Below are 14256 nucleotides of genomic sequence, written 5' to 3'. Positions count from 1 at the left end.
GCTGCCTGCTGTAGGAGCCTTTTGCTAGCATCCAGGCAGCGGAAAAGTCCTGGTACTGTAGGAGTATGTGGAATGAGCCCATTAGAACCAAGAACTCCCCTGCAGTAGCTCTCCAGTGTCCAGCTTTATGCTAGCTGCTAAAGAAAAAAAATAAAGGGCCCAAATCTAGTTTTTGGATTAAGCAGTGAAGGATGAATTTGGAATTCACAGCCAAATTGATAGTTGGTATATACCTTCTGGAGAGGGAAGGACTAAAGCTTTTTTTTTTTTTCCTTTCTTTTCTTTTTTAAAAAAGATTTTACTTATTTGTCAGAGAAAGAGAGAGAGTGCACAAAGGGAGAGTGGCAGGCAGAGGGAGAAGCAGACTCCCTGCTGAGCTAGGTAGGAGTCCACTGTGGAACTCGATCCCAGGACCCTGGGATCATGACCTGAGCCAAAGGCAGAATCTTAACCAACTAAGCCACCCAGGTGTTCCAGAGTAAAGGCTTTTTTAAATTTAATTTATTTATTTTCAGCATAACAGTGTTCATTATTTTTTCACCACACCCAGTGCTCCATGCAATCTGTGCCCTCTATAATACCCACCACCTGCTACCCCAACCTCCCACCCCCCTGCCATTTCAAACCCCTCAGATTTTTTTTCAGAGTCCATAGTCTCTCATGATTCACCTCCCCTTCCAATTTCCCCCAACTCCCTTCTCCTCTCTAACTCCCCATGTCCTCCATGCTATTTGTTATGCTCCACAAATAAGTGAAACCATATGATAATTGACTCTCTCTGCTTGAGTTATTTCACTCAGCATTATCTCTTTCAGTCCCATCCATGTTGCTACAAAAGTTGGGTATTCATCCTTTCTGATGGAGGCATAATACTCCATAGTGTATATGGGCCACATCTTCCTTATCCATTCGTCCGTTGAAGGCCATCTTGGTTCTTTCCAGAGTTTGGTGACTGTGGCCATTGCTGCTATAAACATTGGGCTACAGATGGCCTTTCTTTTCACGACATCTGTATCCTTGGGGTAAATACCCAGGAGTGCAATTGCAGGGTCATAGGGAAGCTCTATTTTTAATTTCTTGAGGAATCTCCACACTGTTCTCCAAAGAGGCTGCACCAACTTGCATTCCCACCAACAGTGGAAGAGGGTTCCCCTTTCTCCACATCCCCTCCAACACATGTTGTTTCCTGTCTTGTTAATTTTGGCCATTCTAACTGGTGTAAGGTGATACCTCAATGTGGTTTTAATTTGAATCTCCCTGATGGCTAGTGATGATGAACATTTTTTCATGTGTCTGATAGCCATTTGTATGTCTTTATTGGAGAAGTGTCTGTTCATATCTTCTGCCCATTTTTTTATATGATTGTTTTGTGTGTGTTGAGTTTGAGGAGTTCATTATAGATCCTGGATATCAACCTTTAAAGGCCTTTTTTGTTTGTTCTTTATTTAATGGGACAGACAACAGTTTATTTATAGGCTGAGATCGGAATGATCTGTAGAATATGAAAAACAAATGAGCAAGAGAGAGGACGGATAATTTCTTTATGAGATATGGGTGAAAGGGGATAGGATCTCATGTACAAGTGGAGTTCTTTGCCACACAGAGGAACATGATTAGTTCATTTGTAAGACAGATTTTAGGTATAAGAGAAGTCCTTCTTCTAGTAGAGATGGTAATAGTAGTGTATGGAATTTCTCTTATGAGCGGTTATTTTTTAATATCTGAGGTGTGGGCGTTTCTGGAGGGAAGAGAGGCTATGAAATTGTCATGTAGGTAAACAGGAGAGTGAATTCACTACAGTGGTGCTCTCAAAGTACGGTTCAGACTAGCAACATCAGTATTACTTGGGAACTTATTAGAAATAGAAGTCCTAGGGCCCATTCCAGACATACTGAATCAGAACTTCTGAGAGTGAGCCTTGGCAATCTGTTTTAATAAGCTTTCCTGGTGATCTTGATTACTGACATTTTGAGAGCCACTTCACTAGAGTAGGGGCTGGGCAGTTCTTTTTTTGTTTATTTATTTTTTATTGTTTTGGTAAAAGGCCAAATAGTAAATAATTTTCAGTTTTAAGGCCATATATAGCCTTTGTCTCATATTTTCCTTTGTTTCTTTTAAACAACTCTATAAAGATAAAGCTGTAAAAATCATTCTTAGTTTATTGGTTGTACAAAAACACACTATGGTATGCATTTACCTAAACTGGAGTAAATGTTGTATGACTGCCTAGCAATAGTGAGGACCTTTGGGTTTTATGACATTACAGTGAGACCAGTCTGTGTGATAGGGTACATTTTTGTTTTGTTTTATTTTTCTAACTAAATCAATTTTCTCAGGTAGTTTACAGATGTAGAGTAAATGGAGAGGGTTTTTATCCATAATTAGAGTTTTTCCTGGTAAGTACTGACAAAGTGAGAAGACAGATGAGTGAAAACTGAATGCAGGGAGATGATTAAAATAACTGATTATAGAATTTTAATAGGGTAGAGAGGGACCTGAGGACATGAAACGGAGGTGAAAGACAGAGAAATGATGAAGATTAATGAATGGTTCGTCCCACAGGACCTGAAGGTTCAGCATTGGAGTACTGGAGAGCTAGGTGGTGGTGGTGGTAGGAGAGTTGGATGCTTGAGACTGAGTTTATGGAAAGGTCTAGCATATAGGAATGATAAGATCTAGTGGATGAAGTAAGGGTGGAGAAATCCAAGGTTCTGAGAGGCTCTGGTTTTGGAAGGATTATTTGTATGTTGAAATCACTCACAAATTAGAGTTGCCAGGAGCTAAAATCAGACGTAGGAGAGGTTGTAACCCAGGGATGGATAGAGATTGCAGCCAGGGAGACTATAAGGGATTGTGTAGTCTTGTATGTAACTTAAGAAGGCTGGTAGAGAGGAGTCATTTTATTTTCAGATAGTGAACATACACTTTTATGTACATACACTTTTTAAACTTTTTTTTCTTAAAAGATGTATTTATTTAGAGAGAGGGTGTGGGGGGAGACACAGAGGGAGAATCTCAAGCCGACTGCACGCAGATCCCAACGCAGGGCTCCATCTCATGACCCTGAGATCACTACCTAAGCCAAACCAAGAGTTGGACCCTGAACTGATTGTGCCTCCTAAACACCCCTAAACTTTATTTTACTGTTTCCTTCCACTTACGTATATATAAATTTTTCTTATTTTTTTACTATATATTACTTTGTAGATGTATCATGATGAATTTAGCCAATCTCCATTTGCTGAGTATCTTTCTTGGTCCACTCAGTTTCAAAGTGTATCTGAATGCTCAGTGTGTAAAAAAAATTAAGTGCTGTGTCTCGGGAATGATTAAAACAAGAGGGACATACTATGTTTTTTATAGATTAGCTTATAATTTAGTAGTTGATCTTAGTATAGATTCTGCTATTGTTTGTCTCCCCCTGAAAGAGTTCTTCTCTTTCTAGAACTAAGTATGAAGGGTTGAGTTTAATCCATTTTGGATTATAGGTTGAGCCAAGAAGGTCATCCTGGGTTAACTCACTCATCTCACTTCTCCTTTTGCAAGTTAAAATGGGGCAGATGGATACATAGAAACTGATCAGAAATTCAGACATCATAATTCTATAATAGAAGTCAGTGATCAAATAAATATTTTTTCTCTAACTTAGCACTTTTAATGTAATTCCTTTAAACTGTGTTTTTGTTAAGATTATTTTATTAGACTGTTTTTGCCTTTTAGAGGTTGTTCCTGCTTTTAAGGATTATGTTGGTATTTTGAGGGGGAGTTAATTTAGGCTTCATTTACTTAAAGAAAATGTAAATTATAGGTAGGAAGAAGATAAAAGAATCTTGTTCATTAATTAAATGGCAGTTCATCTGACCAAATTATAGCAATGTGGAAATCTGGGAAAGTAAGAAGAGTATAAAAAATGAAAGTCAGTATTTTCCACTTCATCCCCTTTGTACTTTGGGACTCTTGAAATATAACTTCAGTTTAACTTTTTAAAATTTATATTATTTTTCAGTGTTTCGCCCCATATCTGCTAATGCCAAACTTCAGATGAATCGGCGATCAGATTTTGACTTCTCTGCCCCCAAGATAAACCTGGAAGTTGAGTTACATGACATAGCAATTGAATTTAATAAACCACAGGTGATTTTTTTTAATGAAATTGTAAATTGTGAGTTATAATTTGATAAAAGCAGAACTAAGATTTTAAATGTATTTCAAACACAATATTACATGGTAACATTTCCTTTAGAAAGTCAATAACTTAACTTTTTAACAATTGAACAAAAAAATCTGAAACATTTAAGAGCCTTAATTTTTTCATCCTTCAGTATTTCAGTGTTATGGAGCTTCTTGAATCAATTGATATGATGACGCAAAATCTGCCATACAGGAAGTTCAAACCTGATGTACCTCTTCACTATCATGCCAGAGACTGGTAAAATGACTAACTTGTTTTTTTTTTTAATTGAGGTATAATTTGACATATTAGTTCCAGGTTTATAACATGGTGATTTGATATTTGTATATGTCATAAACTGATCACCATAGTAAGTTTGGTTAAGGTCCATCACCGTATATAAGGACAGATTTTTTTCTTTAGAACTTGAAAGGTATCTTAGCAACTTGCAAATATGCAGTAGAGTTATTAACTATTTTGACCATGCTGTATATTATATCCTTACTACTTATTTTATAACTAGAAGTTAGAACCTTTTAATCCCCTTCACCCATTTCACCCAGTGCCTCTGCCTCACCTCTGTCAACCACCAGTCTGTTTTCTGGATCTGTGAGCTCAGTTTTTTGGTTTTTGTTTTTTAAGATACCATATGTAAGTGAGATCATACTGTATTGTCTTTCTTTGTCTGATTAATTTCACTTGGCATAATGTCCTTCAGGTCTATCCATGTTGTCATAAATAGTAAGATTTCATTCCTTTTTATGACGAATAATATTCTGTGGTTTATATACCATATTTTCTTTATCCATTCATTCGTTGATGGATACGTAGGTGGTTTTTGTATCTTTACTACTGTATTTAAATAATGCATTTACTATCAGGGAACATACATCTCTTTGTGCTAGTATTTTCATTTTCTTTTTTTCTTTCTTTCTTTTTTTTTTTTAAAGATCTTATTTATTTATTTGACAGAGAGAGATCACAAGTAGGCAGAGAGGCAGGCAGAGAGAGAGGAAGGGAAGCAGGCTCCCTGCGGAGCAGAGCCCGATGTGGGGCTTGATCCCAGGACCCTGGGATGATGACCTGAGCCGAAGGCAGAGACTTTAACCCACTGAGCCACCCAGGCGCCCCTAGTATTTTCATTTTCTTAAGATAAATACCCAGAAGTAGAATTGCTTGATCTGAAAAAAATTTAAGATTTATAAAATATAGTTTAAGAGTGAATTTATTGACTTTAAGAATAATTTTTTAAGATACTCTTTAAGGGCAGTTAAAGATTGTCATTTGATTTATGGCTTTTGCTTATTATGTTAATAAAATTGATTTAACAGATTTAAAAAAAACAAAAATGGAGATAGGATAATACCATCAATTAACTGTATTTTTAGGATTATTAGAAACTATATCCTAGTTTGTGTTTGGCAATGTCTTTTAAAAAAAAATGCAAGCTTTTGTATTAGATATTTTAAACCTATGTGATTAAAGTTGAAAATGAGGGTATGATTTTACTCATTCAGAAGTCTTGTTATTCCATTTATGAAACTCTTGTTTTCTAGAAGTTGCAGTTACTCTTTCAGTTGAACTTTAATTACTGTTCAGGTGACTAAAGTGCTATTTGCCAAATAGTACTTCAATGGTCTTTCTGTAGAGCTATATTTTTTGTAACACAATTCAGTGATTTTGCTTGTTTTTAAGAGTTAAGATTAATAATTAATGTAGTCTTAGTACGAACAGGGCTGGGAAAAATCAAGTGCCTAGGTCCATAGTCTCTGTACTCTGTATGCTGTTTTGGAGTAGAAGCAGTTTTGTATTTCATACTGTTGGCTTGAATGGTGTTAAGTGTGGGGTTTTGTTTTTGTTTTCTCACTAGGTGGGCTTATGCTATACATGGTATTCTTGAAGTGAATGTCTGCCCCCGGTTACGCATGTGGTCATGGAAGCATATTAGAGAACACAGGCAAAAAATGAAGCAGTATAAAGAACTGTATAAAAAAAAGATAACAACTAAGAAGCCAGCTGGTGAAATTCTCATCTCTTTGGAGGTCAGCATATGTAGAAATTACTGAATATTTTCTACTACATAATTCCTCATAATTTGTTTAAATTTTGACTGGACCATTCGCTTTCAGTTAGACTTTTTTGTACTCCTGTTCTTCATTTCAGTTGGGTGATAGAAACTCTGGTGATACTCTCCAGATCTATGAGCTCAGTTTTTTAGTTTTTGTTTTTTTAAGATACCATATGTAAGTGAGATTATTTGAGATTATTCTCAATCTGGAGAGATTTGAGTTCATGCAAAAAGTAACTTAAAGCCTCACATTATGATTTTTTTAACCTCAAAACCTAGAAAGCATTTTCTATATTGATTCCAGTCTTTTCTGTGTCAGTTTCACAGCCTTATACTCCCTGTAATCACTCCATTTCCCCTGTTACCATCTGATGGCGGTGATTAGATGAATTTCTTGTCTTTTGTACATACTGTGCTTATACTTGTAGCCAGGTCCCTCTGTCTTTCCTCATCTCTGTTTATTCCAGTTTTACTCACTCCTCAAGCTCTACATAAGTCCCATCTCTTATATGAACTTTCCTGAATTTTCTACCCATACAGAATCCCTTTTCTCTTCATTCTTGGGCTTTTCTAGTCTTTACCAGCAACTCTACACTTCATTATCTGTCTTGAGAATTCCCTAAATACTGGCCTTATCTGTTAGCATTATGTTATATTCTAGAAGGGATTGTTTTATGGATGGATGATGTTTCGTTTAGGGAGACTGTGGGGAGATAGTCTCTTAAAATTCAACCATTCTGAATCTAGGCCAGTTTTCAATTAGGAGCTCCCTAAAGGTTGACTTTTATTTTTATGTTTGAGGTAAGAGACTTTCTGCAGACCTAGACTGTTAGGAATGCTTGGGTTGAGAGTCTTTTGGGATGGTTACAGATTTCCTTAAATTTTTTTTTTTTTGAGGGCGGACCTTTTTTGATCTTAACCTGAATCCTCCAAGTCTACTGAATAGTAGAACTCTGAGTAAATTGTTTTCTAGATAATAACAGATCATGGTTGCTTCTGTTATGGGGAAAAAAATTTTAGCATGCAGCTCTAAAAAAAAAAGTAATCATGGAAATAATGTAATGTGATGAAAGATTTAGTTTATCTTCGTTACTTTACTCAGTAGCCATAAAAGCTTTAGAAAGTACAGAATTTCAAAACAAGTTTTAAGTGTATCTAGATCTATTTGGAATATATTAAAGATGACACACCAACTGTGCTTATAATATGAAGGATTTAGAATTACATTTTTAGTTGAAAGTGACACTAATGTGTTTATCCTCAGTTGTGTTAGAACCCAAACAAAAGTCATTTTAAACAATGCCTATATGGTATCTTTTGGTATGGGTCTGTAAATCTCAATGTGACACCTATATGCATGACATGTATGATTTCTTTAGGAAAGTTACTCCATCATTACTAATTTCTAAGCTGACATATGTAAGCACTGCTTCTCAGAATTTAAAAGCAGTATTATGTTGATGGTTGATCTGTGTTTTGTTTCCTTTTATGTCTTTCCTTACTGCAGAAGTTTGTTAGATTATAAATGAAAATTTTATCATTTTTCTCTTTCTATTGACTATGTGAAATTATTCATTTAAACACACTTTTGTTTATATTTTAAGGAGTTGGAAAAGACCTTGGATGTATTTAATATAACTATATCAAGACAACAGGCAGAAGTGGAGGTAATCCCAGATTATCTTTCAATCAATAAAAATAAATCTAGATTCCATGTAGATTTAACAGATGCAGTGATATTATTAGTGCTCGGCTATAATATACTGTTTCCTAAAAGGGGTTCAAATTTGCTTCTTTGTGCTATAAGAAAAATTAACTTGATGTTTTGTTCCATACATTTGAATTAGGTCCTCTGGAGGAAAAATTCTTGCTAAGTAATTTGGGTAAATAATTCTTGCTAAATAATTATCAAACACTGAGTTCATAAGAAGGTGAAAATCCAATCTTTGGGGGGAGTTGGTGGTGTGATTATGGTGACTTGTAAGACAGTAGTGCTCTCTACCTGGAAATCCTAAATTACATTTGACTTATGTTGCTTTACTTTGTTTTGTTGTCTGTTTGTATATTATTTACATTTTTTCACTGGAATAGTTTAATTTTGTAAATGTCATTTTTCATTCTCTTTAGATTGCTAAATAAAGGATAATTTGTTATTTATTTGAAAATTTATTCATTTTAGGTAAAGAAAGCTGGATACAGGATTTTCAGGGAAGGAGCAAAAGATTCAGAGGAAAACAAAGGATGGTTTAGCTGGCTGTGGAGTTGGTCAGAACCAAAAAGTAAAGAACAACCAGATGTTAAGCCTGGAAGTAGGTTCATTTCATTTTGTAGTAGTGCAGTTAATCATTAGGTTAATTTAGTGCAGCTAATCATCGTTGCGAAAATAAAGTTTTGCAGAAAATTTTCTAACTAAAATAAACATTATGACCATATATATAGATTATATGTAATTTATTATCTATAAAATTACTATTAAAACATTGTCCTTGTATATGTCAAATAAAAATTAAATTTTTTATCTTAATGTTTACAAAAGAGCTTTATGCTCAGGATTTAATAAATTTGTAAATTCCCAAGGGTATAAACCATTGTAAATTTTTGTTGAAATTGTTTCTTGGAAAGATTTTTGTTTCCTTACTAAATGTTTAAGATCACAGCTTTGGAGACATAGGGGCTTAAGTTTATATCCTAGATCAGTCACTTGCTAGCTGTGTAGCCCAGGCAATTATTTAAATTCTCAAAACCTCTATTAATCATCTGTAAAATGGGAAATTATAATATTAGTATTACTTAGTTTGTATGCTAAGTATGTTGCTTAGCAGAATACCACTAAGTGCTTAATACAGGTAGTTATTTTGTGAGCTTGCTTAATCCAAATACTTTGAAATTTCTATTGCTAAATTTACATATTTAGTAGTTTATGTTTTTGGAGAATAATCCTTCTAAAATTGCCAGTGATACCCTAACATTCAGTTATTACCACTTTTTTCTTTTTTTTTTTAAATGTTCTTTTAAAAGTTTCTTAAAAGTATAAAAAGAGAGTTAATTTTGCCAGTTTGTTAAAAGCAGCTAAATTATGGGTTAGTTTTATCTTACCAGTTAAGAATACAAAACACTTCTTTATGATTATAGTTCTTGAAGAAATGTTGACATCTGAAGAAAAAGCTTTACTCTATGAAGCAATTGGCTATAGTGAAACAGCAGTTGATCCAACCTTGCCAAAAACAGTAAGATGTTTTCTTGCCTTATATCTTAGAGTTTAATGGTAGATATGCCTATTTTTAAATTTTTCAGAAATGTTACTGACTACTCTGTGAGCTTTGTCTAGTTGGTACATATTATATTTATTTTAATTTCCAAGGTATGAATAAAAATTGCCCTTACTTTTTAGTGTTCACATGGTGATTCTTTAATATATAAAGGGTTGTTTTTAAAGTATTTTTTTGGTTATTGGAAAGAATAAACTGTGAAGAAGAGTATTTGTTGTCTTTATATATATACATATATATATATATATATAGATACACACATACATATAAAATTAATATATAAATTTCATTTTATTTTTCTCAATATATTCTAGTTTGAAGCCATGAAGTTCTTTGTTCACTTGAAAAGTATGTCTGTTGTTCTAAGAGAGAAACGAGGGACACCTGAGCTGTTAGATATTGTAGTGGAAGAATTTAGCACTTTGATTGTGCAAAGACCAGGAGCACAAGCCATTAAGTAAGTATTTTTTTTTTTTTACTGGTAAGTAAACATTTCATCATAAGGTGGGAAGTTAGATTATAGTCTTACAGTATTTTGTAAGGGTACTATGGTAATGTATCCTTAAGTATTTTTAGGAACTTTAATTTTGGAATTATTAAAAATACTGGTTCAGTAGAAAACTCTATGCTAAGGAAATGTAGAGGGACACTGAAGATAAAACAGAAATGCCGGCAGTCACCCTGCATAAACGAAACCGCATCAACAGTTTGGTTTTTATCTGGGAATATCTTTATTTCTTTTGTTTTTAAAAATAGTTTTATTGAGATATAATTAATATACCATGCATTTCATCCATTTAAAGTTTACAACTCAGTTGTTTATCACACTTCTGGTGTCCTCTACCAAATTCACAATGGTATATTTATAGAGTTGTGCAATAATTACCATTATCTTAATTCTAGTACATTTTGACACCCTAAAAAAAGAAACTCTATACCTTTAAGCTTTTTCACAGTCACTCCCCATTCTCCTTTCTCCCCAATGTATGGCAACATGAATTTACTTTCTGTTTCTAAGAATTTGTTTGTTGGGGGCATTTCATATAAGTGGAATCATGTAATGTATGGCCTTTTTTGTCCAGCTTCTTTCACTTAGCACGATATTTTCAAGGTTAATTTATGGTATGGTGTGAATTAGTATTTTATTTTCTTCTTTTGCACAGTAAGATCCCACTGTAGGGACATACCACATTGTGTTTGCCCATTTATCAGATGATGAATATTTGGTTTGTTTCTGTTTTTTGACTGTTATGAATAATGTTGCTCTGGATATTTACAGACAGTATTTTGTATGGACAATAAGGCTTAAATTTTCTTGGGTATGCACTTAAGAGCAGAATTATTTCCTCATATGGTAACTCTGTATTTAACTTTTGAGGAGGAATTGCAGGATTGTTTTCCAAAGAGCTGCATCATTGTATATTTACACCAGCAGTGTATGAGATTTCTTATTAATCGATATCCTTGACAACACTTACCTGTCCTTTTGAATTACAGCAATCCTAAAAGGTGTGAACTGGTATTTCATTGTTGTTTTAATTTGCATTTCCCTGATAGCTAACAGTATTGAGCATCTTTTCTTGTGCTTATTGGTTTCTTCTATATATATTCTTTAGATAAATGTATATTAACTTACTTTGCCCATTTTTAAATTGAGTTGTCTTTTCACTCAGTTTTGAGTTATTAAAAGTTCTTTTCATATTGTTGATGAGAATCTTTTATTTCATAAGAAAGTCATAATTGTTTTCTCTCATTCATTGTTTCTTCTCAGTTTTTTGGTGGTATTCTATGCCAGATATTTCTGGTTTTGGTGAAGGTCCAGTTTATTTTTTGTAGTTGTTGCGGTGAAGACTCAAGAAGTCTTCGCCTAACTCAAGGACACAAGATAAATTCCTGTGTATTCCTATGAGAATTTTACATTTTTCTCTCTTAAATTAGGTTTATGACCCATTTTGAGTTAATATTTATATATGGTGTGAGTTTGGGGTTCAACTTGATTCTTTTGCATGAGATTATTAATTTGTCTTAGCAACATTTGTTGCAAAACCTTATTTTGCATTGAATGATCTTGATAACTTCATCAAATAGTTTGCCATAAATGTAAGAATTTATTTCTGGACTTTTTTCTATTCCCATTGATCTTTACAACTTTCTGCCAGTAGTACCCTGTGTTTATTACTCTAACTTTGTAGTAAAATTTGAAATCAGAAAGTTTATCCTCCAGTTTTGTTTTCTTTTTCAAGATGGTTTTAGCTCTTCTGATATTCTTGAATTTTTTTGTATCCATTTTTGCCAAAAATTTCAGCTTAGATTTGATAAGGATTTTGTTGAATCTGCAGACCAATTTTGGGTATTGACATTTAAAAGATATTGTCTTAAAATGCATGAACATTGGATGCCTTTCCAGTTACTTAGATCTTCATTAATTTCAACAGTGTTTTGTAGTTTTCAGAGTACAAGTTTTGTATCCTTTTTGTTAAGTATATTCATATGTCTTTTATTGTTTTTGATGCTGTATGGGAGGAAAGAATTTTCCACAAACCCTTTTGAGTGCCTGGCTGCATCTGAAAATTAAATCTGACAGACAGGTTAACAAGGGAGAAGTGTACAGATTTACTTAATAAAAGTTTAACAAAAGAATCTTTCTAATGAAATGAAGATCCAAAGAACCAGTTAGACTAGAGTATGTTAGGTTTGATGAAGAGTGTATAGTTGGGGAGGAATATGATAAGTCAAGTAGTGTAAGGTAAGTATGGTAGACTGGGGAAACTTAGCAAGCCCTGTTTATTAGGACTCTTCTCAGTTTATCTTTGTCTTTAGAGATAAGGATGCTTTTTTCCTCTAGCTATAGGGGGGGCACCTATTACGTGAAGGTTTTAGAATCTATTAGGGGAAAGGGTAGAGGAATATCAGAGTGACCTTTCTGCTTCTGCTGTTTTCTTGTACTCCTTCAATTTAAAAATACTATACCAAGGTGCCATATTTTGGGGGCAGTGGGTCCTGATCCTCATCAGTGCTTACAAGTAGCATCATGTTCTTAATTTCATTTTTGGGTTGTTGATTACAAGTGTGTAGAAATACAATTGATTTTTTTTTAAAGATTTTATTTATTTATTTGACAGAGATCACAAGTAGGCAGAGAGACAGGCAGAGAGAAAGGAAGGGAAGCAGGCCCCCCGCTGAGCAGAGAGCCTGATGCGGGGCTCGATCCCAGGACCCTGAGATCATGACCTGAGCTGAAGGCAGCAGCTTAACCCACTCAGCCAGCCAGGCGCCCCTACAATTGATTTTTGTATAATGATCTTTTGCAATCTTAATATAATTACTTCAGTAGTTTTTATTAAATTCCTTAGGATTTTCTGCGTACATGAGCATTGCATCTGCAAATAAAGATAGTTTTACATCTATATTTCCAGTGTGGACACCTTCTCTTTCATTTCTTAATTGCTCTTATTTGAGCCTTCAGTACCATGTTGAATGGAAGTGGCCAGAAAGGTTATCTTTTTCTTGTTTTTTACCTTAAGGAGAAGTGAATATGATGTTAAATGTGGGTTTTTCATAGGTGCCTTTTATCACTTTTAAGAAATCTCATTCTATTCCTAGTTTGTTGAGTTTTCGGGTTTTTTTTAAATGTTGTTATTGTTGTTGTTTTTCTTGGCATGAAAGTTTGTTAGATTTCATCAAATGCATTTTCTATGTCCCTTAAGATGATTGTGTGTTTTTTGTTCTTTATTCTTTTGATTTATGATGTATTCACCTTAATTAGATTTTCACATGATAAAATAATGGTGTATTCTTTTGACTGTATGTTTAATCTTTTTTACATACAGCTGGATTTGGTTTGTTGGTGAGGATTTTTATGTCTGTGTTCATAAGAGAATACTGGTCTATTGTTTTTTTGTGATGGCCTTGTTTGCTTTTTGTGTTAGGATGATACTATCCTTATAAAATAAGTTGGGAAGTATTCTCTCCTCTTTGAAATAGTTTGTAAAGAATTGATATTGAGTCTTCATTAAATGTTTGGTTGTAGAATTCATCAGTAATGTCATTCGGGCCTGAGCTTTTAAATTACTAATCTGTATGTGTCCTTAGGTCTGTTGACATTTTTCTGTCTCCCCTTCCCCCAGTTCAGTTTCTTTTTAGGAATTTGTCCATTTCACTTAAGTATTTACGTGGTATAATTTGTTTTAATATAGTTGTTTGCAGTATTACCATGTAATCTTCTTTTCTGTGAGGTTGGTAATAATATATTTTTTTTTTTTTTTTTTTGCAAAACAAGTGGCAGGATTTTTATTTTTGACTAATTCTTTTTTTTTTTTTTTTCCGAATATATTTATTTTCAGAAAAACAGTATTCATTATTTTTTCACCACACCCAGTGCTCCATGCAAGCTGTGCCCTCTATAATACCCACCACCTGGTACACCCCCCCGCCACTTCAAACCCCTCAGACTGTTTTTCAGAGTCCATAGTCTCTCATGGTTCACCTCCCCTTCCAATTTACCCAAATTCCCTACTACTCTCTAACGCCCCTTGTCCTCCATGCTATTGGTTATGCTCCACAAATGAGTGAAACCATATGATAATTGACTCTCTCTGCTTGACTGATTTCACTCAGTATAATCTCTTCCAGTCCCGTCCATGTTGCTACAAAAGTTGGATATTCGTCCTTTCTGATGGAGGCATAATACTCCATAGTGTATATGGACCACATCTTCCTTATCCATTCATCCGTTGAAGGGCATCTTG

General features: G+C 34.1%; 1 protein-coding gene across 4 annotated transcripts in view; it reads left to right on the top strand.

Moving 5' to 3' along the window:
* VPS13A (vacuolar protein sorting 13 homolog A) overlaps positions 1-14256 on the top strand; it is a 240558-nt gene that overhangs the window by 36958 nt on the left and 189344 nt on the right. For all 4 annotated transcript variants that reach the window (XM_044265853.1, XM_044265852.1, XM_044265856.1 and 1 more), the window contains exons 11-17: positions 4007-4134; positions 4323-4429; positions 6042-6213; positions 7844-7906; positions 8419-8548; positions 9372-9466; positions 9823-9965. In XM_044265853.1, coding sequence (XP_044121788.1) covers positions 4007-4134; positions 4323-4429; positions 6042-6213; positions 7844-7906; positions 8419-8548; positions 9372-9466; positions 9823-9965 — 838 coding nt within the window. The remainder of the gene's footprint in view (positions 1-4006; positions 4135-4322; positions 4430-6041; positions 6214-7843; positions 7907-8418; positions 8549-9371; positions 9467-9822; positions 9966-14256) is intronic.

This window comes from Neovison vison, chromosome 9, assembly GCF_020171115.1.
Source record: "Neovison vison isolate M4711 chromosome 9, ASM_NN_V1, whole genome shotgun sequence".
Lineage (NCBI taxonomy): Eukaryota > Metazoa > Chordata > Mammalia > Carnivora > Mustelidae > Neogale > Neogale vison.
The sequence above is the reverse complement of the archived record's forward strand: the minus strand, read 5'-3'. Positions and strand labels throughout refer to the sequence as shown.